This window comes from Pongo abelii, chromosome 10 (genome assembly GCF_028885655.2).
Source record: "Pongo abelii isolate AG06213 chromosome 10, NHGRI_mPonAbe1-v2.0_pri, whole genome shotgun sequence".
In the NCBI taxonomy this organism is placed as follows: domain Eukaryota; kingdom Metazoa; phylum Chordata; class Mammalia; order Primates; family Hominidae; genus Pongo; species Pongo abelii.
In genome coordinates, this window is record NC_071995.2 from 13,253,990 (window position 1) to 13,274,691 (window position 20,702).

The 20,702-nt window shown below is 43.6% G+C and overlaps 1 protein-coding gene across 1 annotated transcript in view; it reads left to right on the plus strand.

Moving 5' to 3' along the window:
* The first annotated feature begins 7,440 nt into the window (after window positions 1–7,440).
* The window catches only part of CREBL2 (cAMP responsive element binding protein like 2), a 30,616-nt gene continuing 17,354 nt past the window's right edge, over window positions 7,441–20,702 (plus strand). Inside the window, exon 1 of the mRNA XM_002822950.5 lies at window positions 7,441–7,781. Within this exon, the coding sequence (XP_002822996.1) occupies window positions 7,767–7,781 (15 nt within the window). The 5' untranslated portion in view covers window positions 7,441–7,766. The remainder of the gene's footprint in view (window positions 7,782–20,702) is intronic.

Here is a 20,702-nt window from a genome sequence, read left to right on the forward strand (position 1 = left end):
CCAGCTACTCAGGAGGCTGAGGCAGGAGAATCGCTTGAACCCGGGAGGCAGAGGTTGCAGTGAGCTGAGACCGTGCCACTGCACTCTAGCCTGGGGGACAGAGCAAGACTCTGTATCAAAAAAAGAAAAGAAAAGAAAAGAAATGTTGTTAGCACTTAAATCCCCATAAATATTTGTGGCTTTTCAAAAATATCTTTATGGTCATAAGTAGGTTTGATAGCATTTCAATAGTAAATTTGCTTGTATTTTTTTCTTAGAAATAGGGAAGATTGAAGCAAAAAATGGAAGAGTTAAGGCTATTTATGGTAAGAAATAGTTCCTCTGCTACTCTTGTGAAGTTTCCAGGTACCAAAAGCAAACTTCCTCCTAACGACTCAGGGTTCCAATCTTTTCTCCCTTAAAAATACAAGATCCAGAAGAGGAGCCCTGTCAGATTTCCATTCAACAAAAACGCTGGGCTTACCAACCTTACACTGGAAACAACAAGCTCAAAAGTGGACTCTGAAACCTGCTTTTAAAAAAAAAGGTTTCAAGCGATAAGTATAACATGTGCCACAGCAAGTTTAGACATCTGCAGGTCTGATGCAGTCATCTCCTGAGGGTTTACCCAACAGACACACACAGGGCCAGGCACATTTTCTTCTTTAGCAGCAGAAGAAAAATGTGCTCTTTATTGCCAAAAATAAACACTTTTTAAAAGACGACTTCTGTTCATCAATAAATATCCCTTCCTTTCTATAGTGGATCTCTGGTTTTCTCCAGGCTGCCTAATTAACTGCTTTGGGTGTGTTCCTAACTGGAGACAGTGCTGAGGGGTCAGGGCCAGAGCCTTCATTAAGGAGAAATGAAATACTCCTCCTGTGTACGTAGGAGGTGCCCTTGGTCCCGCCGGCCGCTGCCACCACCACCACCACCACCACCACCAAACTAAATGATCAGGCTCTTGGTGGTGAAGGGGTTGATAACTGCTGGGTAGAGAAAGGAATATTAGGTTTATTGGCGGGGAGGGGACAGCCAGGGTCTAATGCTATTCCTAGAAGGTTACTCTCAAATTAGGGACACCTGGGAATTTGAAGTGCTAGTAGCCCTGGGGAAAGGACTGGAAGGATTTATAAGCCCCTTGAATGAACGCTGTGGCACTCAATCCTAACACCAGAAATCTAAGGTACAACTGAAAATTACTTCTTTTGGACAGAAAGGAACAGAAGGGAGAATTGGTTTTATTTTTTCAGGTTGTTTGTTCTTTGTTTTTTTTGAGACATAGTCTCGCTCTGTCGCCCAGGCTGGAGTGCAGTGGCGCAATCTCGGCTCACTGCCAGATCTGCCTCCTGGGTTCACGCCATTCTCCTGCCTCAGCCTCCCGAGTAGCTGGGACTACAGGCGGCCATCACCACGCCCGGCTAATTTTTTGTATTTTTAGTAGAGACGGGGTTTCACCGTGTTGGCCAGGATGGTCTCCATCTCCTGACCTCGTGATCCGCCTGTCTCAGCCTCCCAAAGTGCTGGGATTACAGGGGTGAGCCACCGTGCCCGGCCGAGAATTGTTAAAGAAGGTACCTGACTACACTTTCTTCAGCTCTCTCCTACCTCCCCGACCGTAACCCCCAAGGGTATCCAGTGTCTACTTGCTGCTCTTCAAATGCTGAAAGCCCAACCACAGCAATCAGATCTACTCAGATCTTCCCCCTCTTATAACGTCTATCCTCCAAAACCATATATTCCTCTTTTCTCCCCCATGTAAACCCTGTGTTAAATTAATATTTAGGGAGCAAGTAAGAGAAAAAAAAGCATATCCATACTAAAGTGTAAATGACTAATAGGGATGCTTGGAAAGCCCTCTCTTACAAAGGGTTGCTCAGTTTTAAACAGTTGCTTATTGGCCAAATAAATACATTTTCTATTATTTCCTCAAATAAGGGCACATTTTATTCTTTCTCACTTGGCGAGGGACGTATATGGCTTAGAAACAGCAACAGTAGGCCAGGCACAGTGGCCTGTAATTCCAGCACTTTGGGAGGCCGAGGCAGATGGATCACCTGAGGTCGGGAGTTTGAGACCAGGCTGGCCAACATGGTGAAAGCCCGTCTCTACTAAAAATACAAAAATTAGCTGGGTGTGGTGACGCACATCTGTAATCCCAGCTACTCGGGAGGCTGAGGCAGGAGAATCACTTGAACCTGGGAGGCAGAGGTTGCAGTGAGTTGAGATCATGCCACTGCACTCCAGCCTGGGCGACAGAGTGAAGACTCCGTCTCAAAAAAAAAAAAAAAAAGAGAAAGAAAGAAACAGCAACAGTATTTTAAGTAGAAAACAGTAAATAGTACAGTATCAAGAACTACTGTTGTTGCGTTTGAAGGGAAGCTTTTAGTATGTTGGTGAAGGGGAAGAGGTGAGGGAAAGTTTGAGCTTGGAAGGTTTTAGTTCCTTGAGCTTCATTTCCTCTTCCTTATTTTTATGCTGATTGGGTCTCTTTTTCCTTGTCAACAGACTGCTTCAGTACTTCTTGGCTTTATTTATTTATTTTGCTCCTGCTAACAAGCTGGAGGCTGAGTTATGTGCTCAGTCTGAAAATGTTCCTTTTGACTGTTGCCTCTGAACTTTCTAACCAATACAGAGAGTAAGTAGGTACTGTGCTGTATGCAAATGTAGGCATATTTGTCCGTGTAGGCCAAAGGAGGGGAGGCATGTTGCAAAATGCCTTTAGAACAAAAACAAACTTTTCCAATGGAATATTTTATAGCCTTTTGAAAATAAGCTAAACTTTTAGAAAACGAAAAGTACAGAGGAATACTTATCTATAAAATAAATTGGAAAAAACCACACACAAAACAAAACATGACTAATATTTCAACAGTGAGTTCACCTCAAGCATTTCATGAATTTCACATGACCCACCCACTTTTTCTCTGTACCTCTGAGGATTACCATATTAGCAGCAATAATACTCTGTTGTTCAAGTGCCAGATTTACATATCAACGTAGCCATTGCATTCCTGAATGTAGAATATTGTACTGCTCGCCTCGTTTGTGGTTTCTATAATAAGGTTAATTTTTGTTCCCTTACCCTCCTCACTTAATCTCATGCCACCCCCTACCTTTCTTCAATTAGTGGTTTGTTTTTTACTTTGAATAGTTTTTCTCCTTTCCTTTCTTAGTCTCTGTGTCGTGATTTGAACTATCCTCAAATTCACTGTACAAACCATGCTGCATTTAAAACTTTTTATCACCCAGCCATGGACGATCAATTCTTTGAAAAGACAAGCCAAAGACAGAGAAGTTATGAATGGGCATTTCTAGTATGACTCTAGGATACCTTCTTCCCCAAGTTTAGGATGTGTGGTAAGATGGGTCAGAAGTTACCATGGTAGATTTCATGGCCATCTTTGTCTTTTTTTTTTGAGATGGAGTCTCTCTCTGTTGCCCAGGCTGGAGTGCAGTGGCACGATCTCGGCTCACTGCAAGCTCCGCCTCCTGGGTTCACGCCATTCTCCTGCCTCAGCCTCCCGAGTAGCTGGGACTACAGGGGCCTGCCACCACGCCTGGCTAATTTTTTGTATTTTTAGTAGAGATGGGGTTTCACCGTGTTAGCCAGGATGGTCTCGATCTCCTGACCTCGTGATCTGCCTGCCTCGGCCTCCCAAAGTGCTGGGATTACAGGTGTGAGCCACCACGCCCGGCCCATCTTTGTCTTTTTCTTGGTAGGCCTTTAAAAAAAATTATTGCTATTTCTAGATTTTATTGGAGATGGATCTAGCAAAAATTTCCAGAATTGCATCAGACATTTTTCATTTCCAATGGATGTTTGGAAAGGGTTGGACAGTTTTAAAATTTTTCAGACTCAAACATGTCAAACTGGCCAGGTGCAGTGGCTTACACCTGTAATCCCAACACTTTGGGAGGCCAACGTGGGCCGATCACCTGAGGTCAGGAGATTGAGACCATCCTGGCCAACATGGTGAAACGCTGTCTCTACTAAAAATACAAAAATTAGCTGGGCATGGTGGCACATGCCTATAATCCCAGCTACTTGGGAGGCTGAGGTAGGAGGACTGCTTGAACCCGGGAGGCAGAGGTTGCAGTGAGTTGAGATCGTGCCACTGCACTCCAGCCTGGCAACAGAGCTAGACACCACCTCAAAAAGAAAAAAAAAAGTGTCAAACTAAATGGAAAGTCAGCTGGGGCCTAACAAGCTATTTTAATGAGCATTCTTTCTCTGTGATGTTCCCCAGGGGATATGAGCCCAAGAAGACCCATGTGGCCCAGGGAGTAACATGATCATCTTGGCTCTGTTTAGACACCTGTGCCCAGCAGTAAGGGGACCAGGAGGCAGACAGACAGATGAGGGCATGGAGCCATGCAGACCCATTAGGAGTGAGTGTCCACCATGCTACTTAGAAAGTTACTACAAGAAACTCCATAGCAGTGACAGAGGCTTGATGCAACGTAGGCCAACAGTGCCTCTATGTGGGGTGTCTGAGAGTATATGAAATGTGTTTGTGAGTGTTGGAAGGGAGTGAAGAGAGGAGAAATACATGTTTTTTTTTAAAGGAACTGTATGCCTTGGAGGTTCCTTCTGAGATGATATAGGAAAAAAAGATTGAGAACCACGGATATAGAACACACCCACGATGCTGAGAGCACATTCTTCCCCTAACCATTTAAAAAACACTTTGCTGTGTTTGCTCTTCTAATGTCTGATGCACAGCTTTCCCTGCCCACCGTAAGTTTTACATCCTCTTACCTTCAACTTATCAGCACATAGATATTAAACTTGATCTGTATTATTTTTCACCAGATGCTTTGTTTAGTGAATGATCTAAGTTTTCTGTATGTCACCTCCTGGATTATAAAGTCCTTGAGGATTTACACTGTACTTTTAGAAGTTAATACACCTGCTGGGTGCAGTGGCTCATGCCTGTAATCCCAGCACTTCGGGAGGCTGAGGCGGGCGGATCACGAGGTAAGGAGATAGAGACCATCCTAGATAACACGGTGAAACCCAGTCTGTACTAAAAATACAAAAATTAGCTGGGTGTGGTGGTGGGCGCCTGTAGTCCCAGCTACTCGGGAGGCTGAGGCAGGAGAATGGCATGAACACGGGAGGCAGAGGCTGTAGTGAGCCGAGATTGCACCACTGCACTCCAGCCTGGGTGACAGAGCGAGACTCTGTCTCAAAAAACAAAAAATTGCATGGGACATACTTTCCTAAAAGAGTATTTGCGGTTTATCTGAAATTCGAATGTAATTGGGTATTCTGTGTCTATATTGCTAAATCTGGGAACTCTAACTCAGTTGGATTTTGCAAGGCTTGATAAAGCACTTTGTGAGTCTTTGAAAAGGTGTGAGCCAAAGGGCTCTTCAGGAGCAGCACTGACAAATATGCAATCTTTGTCAAGTTCTCAAAGGCCCGAGGTAGGCCAAAACAAAAACAACAGTAAAAACAAGCTCACTGACTTTATTAAATGAGGACACAGCCAGTTATTTTTAAAATAACTTTATTGAGATATAATCCACTCATTTAAAGTGGTTTAACTACAGTTAAACTACAATTTAGTGGTTTTTAATATATTCACAGGGTGTGCAACCATCACCAAAATCAATTTTAGATCATTTTCTTTTCTTTTTTTTTTTTTTTTGAGACGGAGTTTCGCTCTTGTTGCTCAGGCTGGAGTGCAATGGCACAGTCTCAGCTCACTGCAACCTCCGCCTCCTGGGTTCAAGCCATTCTCCTGCCTCAGCCTCCCATGTAGCTGGGATTACAGGTATGCTCCCCCAGGCCCGGCCAACTTTGTATTTTTAGTAGAGATGGGTTTCTCCATGTTGGTCAGGCTGGTCTCGAACTCCTGACCTCAGGTGATCCGCCCACCTTGGCCTCCCAAAGTGCTGGGATTACAGACGTGAGCCACCATGCCAGGCTGAATTTTAGATCATTTTCATCACCTCAAAAAGAAACCCAGTACTCATTAACCGTCACTCTCCAGGATCCCTCCATCCCTGCCATTCTTCAACCCTAGCCCTTGGCAACCACTAATGGATTTTTTGGTCTATTTAGATGTGCCTGTTCCAGACACTTCATTATAAATAGAATGATACAATATGTGGCCTTTTGTGTCTGGCTTCTTTCACTTCACATAAAGTTTTCAAGGTTCAGACATATTGTAGTGTGTATATGCCTTCATTTTTTTTCATTGCTGAATAATATTTCTTTCCTTTTTTTTTTGAGCCAGAGTCTTGCTCTGTTGCCCAGGCTGGAGTACAGTGATCACAGCTCACTTCAGCCTCCAACTCCAGGGCTCAAACGATCCTCCCACCTGGGCCTCCTGAGTGGCTAGGACTACAAGCACCACCACCACACCCAACTAATTTTTAAAATTTTTTGTAACACACCCAACCAATTTTTAAAATTTTTTTGTAGAGACAGAATCTTACTATATGGGTCTTCTTCCTTCTTCTTTCTTCTTCCTCTTCCTTCCTTCTTTCTTCTTCTCCTTCTTCTTCCTTCTTCTCCTTCTTCTTCCTTCGTCATTCTTCTTCCTTCTTTCATTCTTCTTTTTTTTTTTTTTTTTTTTAAATACAGTGTCTGCCTCTTTCGCCCAGGCTGGAGTGCAGTGGTGCAATCTCGGCTTATTGAAGCCTCTGCCTCCCAGGCCCAAGTGATCCTCTCATGTCAGCCTCCCCAGTAACTGGGATTACAGGCATGTGCCACCACACTCGACTAATTTTTGTATTTTTTTGTAGAGACAGGTTTTGCTATGTTGCCCAGGCTGGTCTCAAACTCCTGGGCTAAAGCAATCCTCCTGCCTCGGCCTCCCAAAGTGCTGGGATTACAGGCATGACCCATCGCCCCTGGCCAGTATTCCTTAATTTGTATAGTCCACATTGGTTTATCCATTCATCCAGTAAAGGACATTTGCGTTGTTTCCACTTTTTGACTATTATGAATAATGCTGCTAGGAAAGAACATTTATATACAAGTTTTTGCGTAGTCACTCGTTTTAATTTCTCTTGGGTATGGGAGTGGCCAATATTCTGAGGAACTGCTAAATTTCTTCCCAAAGTAGCTGCACTATTTCACATTCTTAGTTTTTGTTTTTCGTTTTTTTAAAATAAAGAACCTTTAGGGTTTCCTCAGCGTCTCAGAGGAGGTCCTACTTCCGGCACCCCGCCTGTAGGGCTGCCTCCGCAGAGCCCCAAACTCCCGTCCCCGCCATTCCAGGCCCTGGCACTTAGGAGCCAAAACTTCAGATCAGGCGCACTTTGGGCCTCCAGCCCAGCCCCGCCTCCTCAGCGCCAGCTAGTAGGCAAAAGGAAAACAGCTGCCCCTTAATGAGGCTATGTGGACATTGTAGTTTTTTTTCCAGTCAGCAGCTCAGAGACTGTGATAAGAAAAATCACAATTCCCAGAATGCCGCGGTGCTACGGCAGCCGAAAGGGCCATTCCGCGTGCGGCGCTCCCGCCCACTCTCCGGTCTCGGCGGCTCTCCAGAGCGTCTGTAAACACCCAGAGAGACTGTCATGGAGGGGGAGGAGGAGGCGGCGGCGGCGAAGGGAGGCGTTTGGGGCCGCCTCCAGGGTTCGCTCTGCCATTCCTGAACTGGTCCCTCGTCCCCGTGACTCTGGCATCAGGGAAGCGAACTGTTAGGCGAGAGGAGGAGGCAGCCAGAACCATATCCCCTTCTTCCTCGGGGCGGGGGCCGGGCCGGGCCGGCTGAGCCGGGGGAGGGCTCCGGGAGGGAGTGCCTGGCCAGGCCGGCCTGTCTGCCGCGATGGATGACAGTAAGGTAAGTCTTGTGGTTTGCACGCGCCGCCGCCTTCTTGTCGCTCAATGCTAGTCCCGCGGCTGAACCTCCGCTATGTAGTCCACGCCAACACCCAAGAGACACCTGCCTAAAACATCCCTGCGCCTCTCCAGTCCACTGCCCGATGGTACCCAGCCAGGAAATCAGGGAACACCGGGGCTGCGTTTTTCCAGGAAGGGCCCTCTCTGGAAATTTTTCACTCCCAGGGCGTTTGCTAGCTTTCCAGGTAGTGCAACCCCTAGTCCTTAACTTGCCTGTCGAGATAAGTGAAGAAACTACTGTACTTTTTCTTCTTGCACTCTTTTGCTGCCTCCTACCCTCTCTCCAGTTTGGAGACTTTAGTGCACGCTGAACCAGCCTTATTCCCCTTGACGATTCCCCTTTCTTCTCTCAGGCTCCCTTACTCAATGCCCCATTCATATCATCAGTTCACTCCCCCTCTGAGCTATTTTCCTGTGGTTGGTTGGAACACCGCTAAGCTCCTGTGGCTATTTGGCCAGTCTGGAGTTTAACCTCCACTAGAAAGCCTTCTCTAAAAAAATACTGATTTTCCTCTTGTTAACCTTAATAGCCCATCACCATCCAATTTCCCTGTCCAAACCAGTTTATGATTGTAAAATAACAGATAATGTTCATTATTGGTTAATCCAAATAGTTTATCTATGTATAGCCTTTTTGTCTTTACTTATTAATTGAGACGGAGTTTCGCTCTTGTCGCCCAGGCTGGAGTGCAATGGCGCGATTTCAGCTCACCACAACCTCGGCCTCCCGGGTTCAAGCTTTTCTCCTGCCTCCCGGGTTCAAGCGATTCTCCTGCCTCAGCCTCCCGAGTAGCTGGGATTACAGGCATGCACCACCATGCCCGGCTAATTTTGTATTTTTACTAGAGATGGGGTTTCTCCATGTTGGTCAGGCTGGTCTCGAACTCCCAATCTCAGCTGTCCGCTCGCCTCGGCCTCCCAAAGTGCTGGGATTACAGGCGTGAGCCACCGCGCCTGGCCGCCTTTCTCTCTTTACATCTACCCACATTAGTGTTGTTTAGTTTTATTTCCTGAAGATAGGGATGGTCAGGGATTTGCTTATTGATGTTTCAGGTTGTTTTGGAATTGGACTTTTTTATTTTAAGGAATCAGACTTCTAAAATTTGCCAGTTTTTAAAGTAAAAACCGTCCTTTGTGCTTCTCAGCGTCTTCTGTTTCACAGTCTCTGGCATACTCTTTACGATAGCTTTGTCCTTTGTTTGGGTGTCTTTTTTTGCTGCTGCTGCAGTTTTTGTTTCACATATCCTCAGAGAGATTCAAAAAATTTCCAACTTCTCTGTGTTCCTTGTTTTATTCTTTCCTTCTTGTTTTCTCTTCCTCTTCATGTAGAAGGCTGTGAGGGAGTGACAGATGGAAGGGAAAGCCTAGTGCAGTACTCTGGAATTGTTACTCACCTAGAGGAATGGATTGCTTGTGAAGTAGTAAACCCCTCTTAATAGGAAGTGGTATTTCCAAGACAGAAGGGGGGCGCGTTTCAGGAAGCTATCAGCTCTTAAGAGTGCTTAATATGCTCAGCACACACATTAATTCCCTTGACAAGAATCTTGCCCTTGTTTGTTTACAACAATGCAACAGAATGCGGGATAACATTGTAGACTCTTCAGTTTTACCATAGTAACATTCATGGGGTATGATATTGGGGAAGTGGTATTTCCAAGACAGAAGGGTAGCGTTCTGAAAGCTTTCCAGAAAATCAGCAAGTAATTTTTTTTTTTTTCCGCTTTGAATATTTCTTTGGGGAGGGGACATCACACTTCTTTCTTTCTTTTTTTTTGAGACGGAGTCTCCGCTGTATCGCCCAGGCTGGAGTGCAGTGGCACGATCTCAGCTCACTGCAATCTCTGCCTCCTGGATTTAAGCGATTCTCCTGCCCCAGTCTCCCGAGGAGGTGTGACTACAGGCATGGGCCACCATGTCCGGCTAATTTTTTTTTGAGACAGGGTCTTGCTCAGTCACCCAGGCTTGATGCAGTGGCGCAGTCTTGGCTCACTGTAAACTCCGCCTCCCGGGTTCCAGTGATTCTTCTGTGTCAGCCTCCTGAGTAGCTGGGATTACAGGTGCATGCCACCACAACCGATTAATTTTTGTATTTTTGTTAGAGATAGGGTTTTGCCATGTTGGCCAGGCTGACAGGGTTTTGCCATGTTGGCCAGGCTAGTTTCGAACTCCTGGCCTCAAGTGATCCGCCCACCTCGGCCTCCCAAAGTGCTGAGATTACAGGCGTGAGCCACTGCACCTGGCCAACTTTTTGCATTTTTTAACAGAGACGGGGTTTCATCATGTTGGCCAGGCTGGTCTGGAACTCCTGACCTCACGTGATCTGTGTAAGGTATTCCCTTTTAAACAGTCCCTATTCCATTGATGTCTAAAATAGCACCCTTCTTTTTTTTTTTTTTTTTTTTTTTCTTTGAGACGGAGTCTTGCTCTGTCACCAGGTTGGAGTGCAGTGGTGCGATCTTGGCTCACTGCAACCTCTGACTCCCTGGTTCAAGCAATTCTCCTGTCTCAGCCTCTGAGCGGGGATTACAGGTGTGTGCCACCATGCCCAGCTAATTTTTGTATTTTTAGTAGATCTGGGGCTTCACTATGTTGGCCAGGATGGTCTCAATCTCCTGACCTCGTGATCCGCCCGCCTCGGCCTCCCAAAGTGCTGGGATTACAGGCATGAGCCACCGTGCCCGGCTACAATATCACCTTTCTTGTAGGTTTCCATGTATGTGGCCGAAGGAACAACTCCATGTGTTCTAAAAGGCCTGGAGAACATCTGTTGGTGCCTTTTCTCTTTCCCTTTGTGTTAATCATTTTGGTGAATTACTGGAAGATGGCAGTTCCAGCCAAAAGGCAGAAATAATATTTCATAAAAGTCTTTGCTAGCTTGATCTTTCAGTGTTAATTTTGAAATTAAATGTTAGTGCTGTATCCATTATCTTGACCAGAAAATAATACTAATGTTATGGGTATTTAAGGATGGTAGAAGAACATACTGTTCTTTATTTTTCCGAACTTGAGATTCAGAATATATTCTTTCTTTCAGTTTTTTCCTTTTCAGACCTTTGAAACATTTAACAACTTTCTGAAAGCCTTCAATAATTACAAATAAGTCCAAGAAAAATACATAGGATTTTGGGCTACTTTACTTAGCTGTAAGATCATATAAAGGTTATTTCTAAAACTAGCAATCTGGTGGGGTGAAGGAAGGTTCAAATTGTCATTGTTTAGCCTAAAAGAGTGAAGTTAAAATTTGAGGGTAAGCTATCCGTGAATTACTTCCTAAAGGATACACAGGTAAGCACAATGAATGTGATTCTCACTCTTTATTAATTCATTGTTTTTATAAGTACTTAGAAACCAGCAGCTTTAAAAACCTTAGTGAGTATCAAAAAGAAAATTCATTTAAGTGTCTCTGGATGGAGAGTGCCTCTGGAATAACTCTATTTGCACTTCGAATGCATGTTGTAGTTGTAGATGAGTAATATTTACATGTCATGTACCATACTGGACTGTCCTTCGACAGTCAGGCAGTGTGAAACTGTCCTTATGTAAGGCTTTGGCAGCTCCCAGCCCTGCCTTTTCTGTGCCCTAGTTATAATCCCACAAAATTGTACTGTCCTCCTAGTATATACAGACATACACACAAAACACACTTTGCCCTCACACTCTGTATGAGTCACACTCTCTGGTCCCATTTTCCTCAGTGTAAGGGAAGACAAGGATTGGGGTTTGGAAGTATGGCGGCTGTGCCCGTGAGAGCATAAAGGATGCTAAACTGGCCGACAGCAAGACCAGGGCAACAGGAAGAAGACAGAGTAGGCAGGAACAGCAGTTATAGAGAGGTAGTATTTGAGTGAGCAGGTCGGGAAACATGATAATGATGATGTGAGGGCCTCCCTTTATAAAGATTTTGTATTCTGAGTTATTTTTACCAGTAGTGATAAATGAGTTTGCTGCGAGTTTTCCACAGTCTGCCATCTAGCCGGCTGGAGTGAGAGCAGGACAGATTTGAATGGGGAACAGCTTTGCCTCCCAAGTTTCTAGCAGTGTGCCTAATACAGCATAAAGTACTCATTTATAGAGATTGAATTGAATTGGATCAGGGTGACATTAAGGAGATTGCCCTGATGTACTCGGGCTTTATTAATCAGTGTGCTCCAGCTGAGCAAACCAGCCAGCACATACTTACAATGGCAAATGAGGGAAATAAAGCAAGAGATAGATTGGGCATCTCAAAGTGGGGGTTTAGGAAAGTGTTAAGTAGCAGAGCTCAAATACTAACTGAGTAGATCTCCTACTTGGCTAGTTGGGAAGGAAAAAATCTTGGCTAATTTATTTAACTTTTTTGAGCTTCCATTTCCTTATCTGTTAAATGTGGCCAATAGGTGAGGCCTTGGTGAGGATTAGGGATGATACATTTAAAGCTCTAGTACAGACTCTAACACATAGTAGGCTCTCAAAACACATTATCATTATTATATTACCTAACAGTGATTCCTTGGGCCTTACTACAGTGCAGTAGGTCCCTGAGATGCTCATTTTAGTAATTCTTAAGTATATGCTGTTGTATAAGATTTGTAACACCTACACTACCGTTTGCTCCAGACTATGCTCCAGATGGGACAGGGGCAGTGGGGTGGGACATAAAATGAACTTAAGCTCTGTCATTAAGTTAGATAGTGTGAGAAAGGTAGTCTTCTGAGGCCACCTCCATGTTTACCACTAGGAAAAAGTGCTTGTTTTTATGAAAATTTCTTCTCCTTGGCCAGTTGTGGTGTCTCATGCTTGTAATCCCAACACTTTGAGAGGCCGAGGTGGGTGGATTGAGTTCAGGAGTTCAAGATCAGCATGGGCAACATGGCGAAACCCCATCTCTTCAAAAAATATAAAAAATTATCCAGGTGTGATGGTATGCAGCTGTAATCCCAGCTACTCAGGAGGGAGGCTGAGGCACGAGAATCGCATAAGCCCAGGAGGTGGAGGTTGCTGTGAGCTGAGATCGTGCCACTGCACTCCAGCCTGGGCAATGGAGCCAGACTCTGTCTCAAAAAAAAAAAAAAGAAAAAAGGAAAGTTTCTTCTCCCTTGACCTGCTGCATTCAATTAGAAAATAAAAATGTGTTATTTTCAGAGGCTTTGATCATAGATAGAAGCTTCTTATTTTTTATTTTATGTTGGACTTTATTGAATGAACACATGAATAAATTGAAATATCCTAAGGCATCAAGATCCAGTTGAGGGACTGATGCAGGAGTGGGCCGGCTACTGGCTGCAGCATGCCAATGTGAGCTGCCATTTCCCTCCACACTTCTTTTCTACCTTGTGTTCTACGTGATTATCTGGAAATGAGGTTTCTTACACTTTCCTTACCCTTTTAACCCCCTCCCTCTGCCAAAGTCTTCTGATTCTTTCCAGTTCTGAGTAGTGCTGGTTCTCAAAAAAAATTTAATTTGGCAAAAAAATCTCTTTGACATTCCCTCATTTATCCTTTGGCTCCTTAACCATCCTCTGCTGCAGTTGGAGCTACCTTCCTTGGGCCGTGCCTTATAGCCCAGACATTTTCTGCTTTTCCTGTCCTCTTACTCACATCAACACTTTCTAGAAGACCAAGACAAAAGAGCCATGTCGTCTATTAAACAAATCTCTGACAGTAGACATTAATGTGCTTGCTTTCTTTTCTTTTCTTTTTTTTTTTGAGAAGGTCTCACTTTGTCATCCAGGCTGGGCACAGTGGTGCAATCATGGTTCACTGCAGCCTCCACCTGCCTGGCTCAAGAGATCCTCCCACTTCAGCCTCTGGAATAGCTGGGATCACAGGCACCTGCCACCATGCCTGACTAATTTAAAAATATTTTTTGTAGAGACAGCCTGTGTTCTCCAGGCTGGTTTCAGACTCCCGAGCTCAAGCAGTCTGCCCGCCTCTGCCTCCCAAAGTGCTGAGATTACAGACATGAGAGCCACCATGCCCAGCCGCCTTCCTTTCTTGTCTAGGTTACATGCACATTTCAACTTGAGTACCTCTGCAGATAATTCAGAAACCAAGGAGTAATTTAAATACCACAGAAACCAGTTGAAATCTAAGTTTAAATAACCTTAATCTAAGTTTAATCTAAGTTTAAATAACCTTATTCAGAATGTTTTGTCCTCTAAGATTTTCAGAAAAGTTTGTTTATTAATTCATCCAACATTTGTTGGACACCTAATATGTACCAGGCATTGTGCTAGGCATTGGAGTTGCAAAGATGGTTAAGAGTTTGTAACTGTTCTCGGGGAACATTTTATTGGGTGAGGCAGACAAATAGAAAAGTAATTACAATACAGTGAGGTAGAAAATGAGGGCAATAGAGGCAAAGTTCTTTTGGGGCAGTAAGAGTGGGTGCTTAGCTGTCGAGGTACGTCAGACATGGGTTTACAGAGTAGGAATGAGTCTTTAAAGAACTGGAGTCTCCTCCAAAACAGGAAAGATGGAATATCCTGTACTAAAGCATCTTGCACAGTAAAGTAAGTATTTTGGTACAGCTAGAGAAGGATCGACAGACTTTCTGTAAAGGGCCATGCACACCATATGGTCTCTGTTGGAATTATTCCACTCTGCCATTGTATCATGAAAGCACCCATAAGCAGAATATAATGAATGGGCATGGCTGTGTTCCAGTAAAACTTTATTTTCAAAAACTGGGCCAGGCACAGTGGCTCACGCCTGTAATCCCAGCACTTTGGGAAGCCAAGGCGGGCAGATCACCTGAGGTCAGGAGTTCAAGACCAGCCTGACCAACATGGAGAAACCCCGTCTCTACTAAAAATACAAAATTAGCTGGGCATGGTGGCACATGCCTGTAATCCCAGCTACTCAGGAGGCTGAGGCAGGAGAATTGCTTGAACCCGGGAGGCAGAGGCTGTGGTGAGCCAAGATCACACTATTGTACTCCAGCCTGGGCAACAAGAGCAAAACTCTGTCTCAAACCAAAAAAAACAAAAAACAAAAAACTGGCAGCAGGCTGTATTTGAGTTGCCAGCAGGGCAGTAATTTATTAACCCTGAACTACAGCATAAAGCACAAGTAGAGGTGTGGTCAGAGATGAGGATGAAAGATAAGCAGGGACCAAATTACAATATGCCTGGTAAACAAGGCTGACAAATTTAGGTCAGTATCTTTCAGAGTGGAAGAGACCTGGTGAATCAGATTCTTTCGGGATAGGGTCTGGGAATTTAAATTTTAATAGGCTTCCCAGTTGAGTGGCTCTTATGTGTAATGAGGTTTGAAAACCAAGACCATAAATGTTGGGGAGCCATTGAAGGGTTTTAAAGCAGAAGTGACAAAATCAGATTTGTGTTTTTGAAGAAAAATGCCAGTGGCTATATGGAGAACAGATTAGGGTGAAAATGTAGGAACTGGGACAAGACCACAGGCAGATGGTCCAATTATGAAAGAACGTGGGTTTTAGCATATGACTTGAGTTCTAATCTCATTTTCACCCTTTCAAACTGTTGTGATTTTGGACAGATTATTTAATCTCTTCAGATATTACTTTCTTCAGATACAGATTGGGTGTGTTAATAAGGACCTTATTGAGTTATTGTGAGAATTAAATGTAATATACGTGTGATCCCATACCAAAAGAACTTAATACATACTGAGTTCAATAAATCCTGGTCTTTTTTGAATTCTCACTGGCATGGTTAGATTGCACAGAAGAAAGGCCTGGACTGAAGACCATATTAGAGACTTTACAACGTAAGTTGCAGTTGATGCGGCGTGCATAAAATTCCGAAAAGATAAAAGAGTGGAGAGAATAGAGAGCTAAAGAGAGCCCTGGAAAACTCTAAAGTGATCAGAAGATTCTTGAAGAATAGGACTCAGCAAAATAAACTGAAAAGAGAGGACAGTGACGTAAGAGAACCAGAAGACAGGGCTGTATGCCATCTAAGAGTGGAGAGATTTTTAAAAAGAGGACTTACCAGTTGCGGGGGGTGGGGGAAGGGATGGGGTTGAGAGAGGAGGGGCAGAAGTTAACTCTCAGGCTAGAGATGCCTACTTGATCTTTCTCCTGTCACTAGAAAAACTGGCAGAAAGGTTAGCAGCAGGAAGATGTGAGTAGACTTTGCTGCTTTCTGTAGATCTGGCAAATATAAAAAGAGAAGAAGCCTAACCCACAGCTGTGAAGGAAGTTACGGGAGCCTTAACATCAAATGAAAACACCACTGCTTGTTTTTTTTCTTTAAAGTGGTAAAGAGCAGTGGCTAGCCACATTCATATTTATCTTAATTTTTCTTTAATCCGTGGGAGATAACTTTTCTCTTTATGTTTTTAAGAGAAAGACAAAACAAGCCCTCCTGTTTTCCTTTTTGGCCGAGGCTGCTGGTGCTTCTTCATCTAAATACAGTAGTTCTCTTAACTTTAACAACTTGAAACTTTTATTAGTCACCTTAATTAGAGCATCAGGATGTAAATAAGTGTAAAAAGGGTGATAAAAGAAGAGTTCTTAATTGCTTTTCAGATTTTACATCCCTGAGAGGGAGCATTTCTTTGTAACAACTTCTTTAAAGTTGTTGGTGGTAGTAGTATCAATTTAAATCACTTTCAAAATATTGCTGATTTTTCTTTTTCATTTATTCATTAAATTATCAATCTTTTAATAAATATCTCTTAAAGGCCTGGCTCTCTGCTGGATACTTTGGGGTTGCAAAAGAAGTAGAAAACACAGCTTCTGTGCTCGAGGAGCTCAGACTACTTGGGGAGATAGAAAAATGTGTGAATCCGCTAAAAAAAAAATATAACAAAGCATATAAATTCAGTGTGATATTAACTCTGTGTTCCAGAACTTTGAAGAAAAATGACTTACGGACTGAGGGTGGTGGTCAGTGAGAGCTTCAGAGAAGGGCTAGAGCTGATCTTAACAAAATAAAACAAGATTTGCCCTTTTGGATGGTGGGAGGATAGAGGGAAAGTAGAAATGTAGGTATAGTTAGAAATGCAGGGGATGGGGTTCAGGCTGGTGGTCTCTAGGGAGACTGGCTTGAGTTGATACAGAGGATGCCTGCTGGGGATAATGAAAGAGAGAACTGGCTTTTCGTGGGAATCCTGTATGCAGTGGGCTGAATGGTGGCCCCTAAAAAGATATGTCCATGTCTGAATCCCTGGAACCTGTGGTTATCACCTTATATGGTAAAACAGTGAATATTACCTTGTATGGCAAAAGATGTGATTAAGGATTTTGAGAAGAGGAGCTTATCCTCCATTATGTGGATGGGCCGTAAATCCAGTGACAAGTGTCCTTGTCTAAGACTAAGGCAGAGGGAGCTTTGATGGACAGATGAGGAAGCAGTGTGACCACTGAGGCAGATTGCAGTCATGTGGCTACAAGTCAAGGAATGCTGGCAGCCACCAGAAGCTGGAGAGGCAAAGAATGGATTCTCCCCCATGACCTCCAGAGGGAATGCAGCTCCACCAGACTGCCCCAGTCTGGACTTCCAGAGCCAGAGAATAAATTTCTGTTGGTTTAAGCCACCACATTTGTGGTAATTTGTTACAGCAGCCCCAAGATATGAGTATACTGGATATGGTGACTTAGTAAGTAGTGCTGAGCCAGAGGTCTTTTCTTGAACTTGAGGGTGACATGGCCAGGGGCCATTAGAGAAAATTTATTATTTCTATAATGATCAGGTATTACTTTTTTACAGTGAAGAAAAACACCCTAAAGTTATTAAAAGAAAGGTTAATCTGGCAGCTCTTTGCAAAATGGATTGACTAGGGAAGTGGGGTAGAAAAGGAGAGATGGTGGGGAGATGCACTGGGAACCTATTGTAACAACCTGTGAGTAGTGCCCTGACTGGTGTTAGGGAGTCAGTGAAGCAGGATATTTCCCTGACCCTTTTGCGGGACTTATAACAGGGGTGCCTCATATACTCAGCCCACCACTCTCAACTCCTTGCAGGAGGGAGCATGTGAGCAAACGAGTGAGGGAACTGGAGTGAATGAGCACGGGAATTGGCCAGCTGCTTTGGTGCTGGCAGGAGTGAACTTCATGCAGGCCCAATGGCAGCATCCAGGTAGGGGTGCCTGAGACTTCCGAAGCCCCAGAGGGAGTGTTACAGTGCTCTTTGAGCTCTGCCATCCGTGGATGGCTCAACTGTTAATAGCTCAGTGGACTCTTTGCCTTTTCTTGTGAGGCAACTGCCTTCCACCAGCAAGGGCAAAGGGCCAGTGTGACAGCCTTTTGTATCTGCACTTGTGGCTCCCAAGCTCTTATCCAGCATCCAGGTAAAATGAGGTCACACAAATGAATTGAAGGATGGTGAATGTAGGGGATTTTATTGCTGATGAAAGTGGTTCTCAGCAGGAGGGGGAACTGAAAAGGGGATGGGACTGGTAGGTAATCTTCCCTTGAAGTCCATCCAGCTGTCTCCAGCCAGACTCTTCTCTGAAGTTATGCCGTCAAGCCATTCCTCTGAAGTCAAGCCACTTCTCTCTGACATCTAGCCGTAGTCTCGTCTGCCGGCTGAGTCTGGGGGTTTTATAGGCACAGGATAGGGTGGGGCAGGGCCATGGGTGATTTAGGAAAAGGCAACATTCGAGTGGGAAAACAGGGATGTAAGTTCTCATTTTGGGCCGTCATTTCAGGCTTTTCGGCTTGAGGATGGGGTTTTGTCGGGGACCCACCCTTTTCTGTCTAGAATTTTCTGTCCCCTGTCCCTCTCAGTAGGAATGGAGAAGAAGAGAGAAATCAGAGGTTTATAAATGAATACATTGGCATCACTTTAGTGGGTGGGCATGGAGAATCACAATAGCAGAGGGAAACTTCAGTGAGGTGTAACGTGAAAAAGTTTGTTAGTTAACCTCCTCAGCACACCCCTTAACTGAGTGCCTAATATCAAAGTGAGTTGCATTAAATGAATGACTGTATAGCATAAATGCAACAGTGCATTTAATGCACCTGTCAGTGTTAGAGCTTTTTCAGGGAATTATATGATCAGATTAATGTGTCCTGTCTGAGATGTGGATGGTAATAGGCATGCTTGATTACCTTCTGACAGGTTGCCATGATACAAATCTAGGGACTTGGGTTCTAGTCCTTGCTCTGATGGAAGTCTCTGGACTAAAATCTTGTCATCTACGAAATGAAGAGATCATATATCCTTATCTGTGTCTATGTATACACATCCCTCCACCACCAGCATTCTTGTCTATATTGATATTCTGCTATCTGCAATGTTATTGTTTATTTCATATCTGCTTGTTTTCACTAGTCTAAATACATTAAGTTTAAGTGTCCTATTGTTTTATATTTATCCCTAGAGTTTTACAGTGTTTGGGACAAAGTGGGTATGTAATAAAGGGTCATTGAATAAAGGAATTAATGTGCCCCTCTTTACCTGAAAAAGATGAGGATAATAGTGCTTGCCTCATCTGAAGTAGTGTGAAATAACATGAGATAGCGTGTAGAGTGCCTCACTCAAGGCCTTGTTCATAATGAGCGCTTGCCGACCACACACCCTGGTTTAGCCCCAAATTTATGTTTTTATTCTGTTTGTCCTGAAAAATGGGAAGTAAATGGTCCAAGAATCTTTGGAATAGGATTAAATGTGGGTGCTGGAGGCCTCCTCATTTTAAGAAGCCCCAGTTAACTCCTAAAGAGCATGCAACTATAATTATATGTTCTCTTTCTGTGGAAGTTAAACTTGTTGACTGTGAAGCCTAGGCCATCCACAATTTCCTCAGGCCTTTGCAGACTGGTTTCTATTTTGTCTTTCGCTGTAATGGTTAATTATAGAATTATCAGCTATCCCTCCCTTGATTAAATCCAGTTTTATCTTAATTCTCAACCTTAAAACTCATGAGTTAGAACCTTATGCTTGACCCCTCCCCTCCAGAATACTCATTCTTCTCATAAGCTTCTGTATCTGTGCTACCTTGATTCTTTCCTTTCAGCTATTTTTGCTTTTTCAGGTTCACTAGGCAACCATGTCTTTTTAAAAAATAATAGCTTTATTGAAAGGTAATTTACAAACCATAAAATTCACCCTTTTAATTTGTTCATCCTGTGATTTTTAGTATATTCACAGAATTGTGCAATGATCATCACTATCTAATTCCAGAACAGTTCCATCATTCCAAGAAGAGACTCTTACAGACAAACTGTGGTACATCCCTCCGGCGGAATACTATTTAGCAGTAAAAAGAAACGAGTTGCTAGGTGCACCTGTAGTTCCAGCTACTTGGGAGGGTGAGGCAGGAGGATAGCTTGAGCCCAAGAGTCTGAGACCAGCCTGGGCAACATAGCGAGGCCCTGTTTCTTAAAAAAAAAAAAAAAAAGAAAGAAAGAAAAAGAAAAATAAACAAGTTATCCAGCCACGAAAAGTCATGGAGGAGCCTTAAATGCATATTGCTAAGTGAAAGGAGCCATTTTGGAGAAGGCAAAACTGTAGAGATAGTAAAAAGTTCAGTGACTGTCAGGGTTTCAGGAAAGGGAGGAAGAGAGGGAGGAATAGATGGAGCACACAGGGTTTTTAGGGCAGTGAGACGATTCTGTATGATACTGCTTATCAAAATTCATAGAATATACCACACCAAGAGTGAACTCTAATGTAAACTGTGGACTTCAGTTACTAATAGTAAATCAATATTAGTTCATCAATTATAATAAATGTACCACACTAATGAAAGATGTTAATAATAAGGGAAACTGTGAGAGTGGAGAGGGGATAGTATAGGAACTCTCTGTACTTTCTGCTTAATTTTCCTGTAAACCTAAACAGCTGTAAAAAAATAAAGTCTATTGATATAAAAAAGAAAAAAAGAAACTCTGAGGCCATTAATAGGCACTCCCCATTTTTTCTTTGCTTCTCAGCCCTAAGCAACCATTAATCTACTT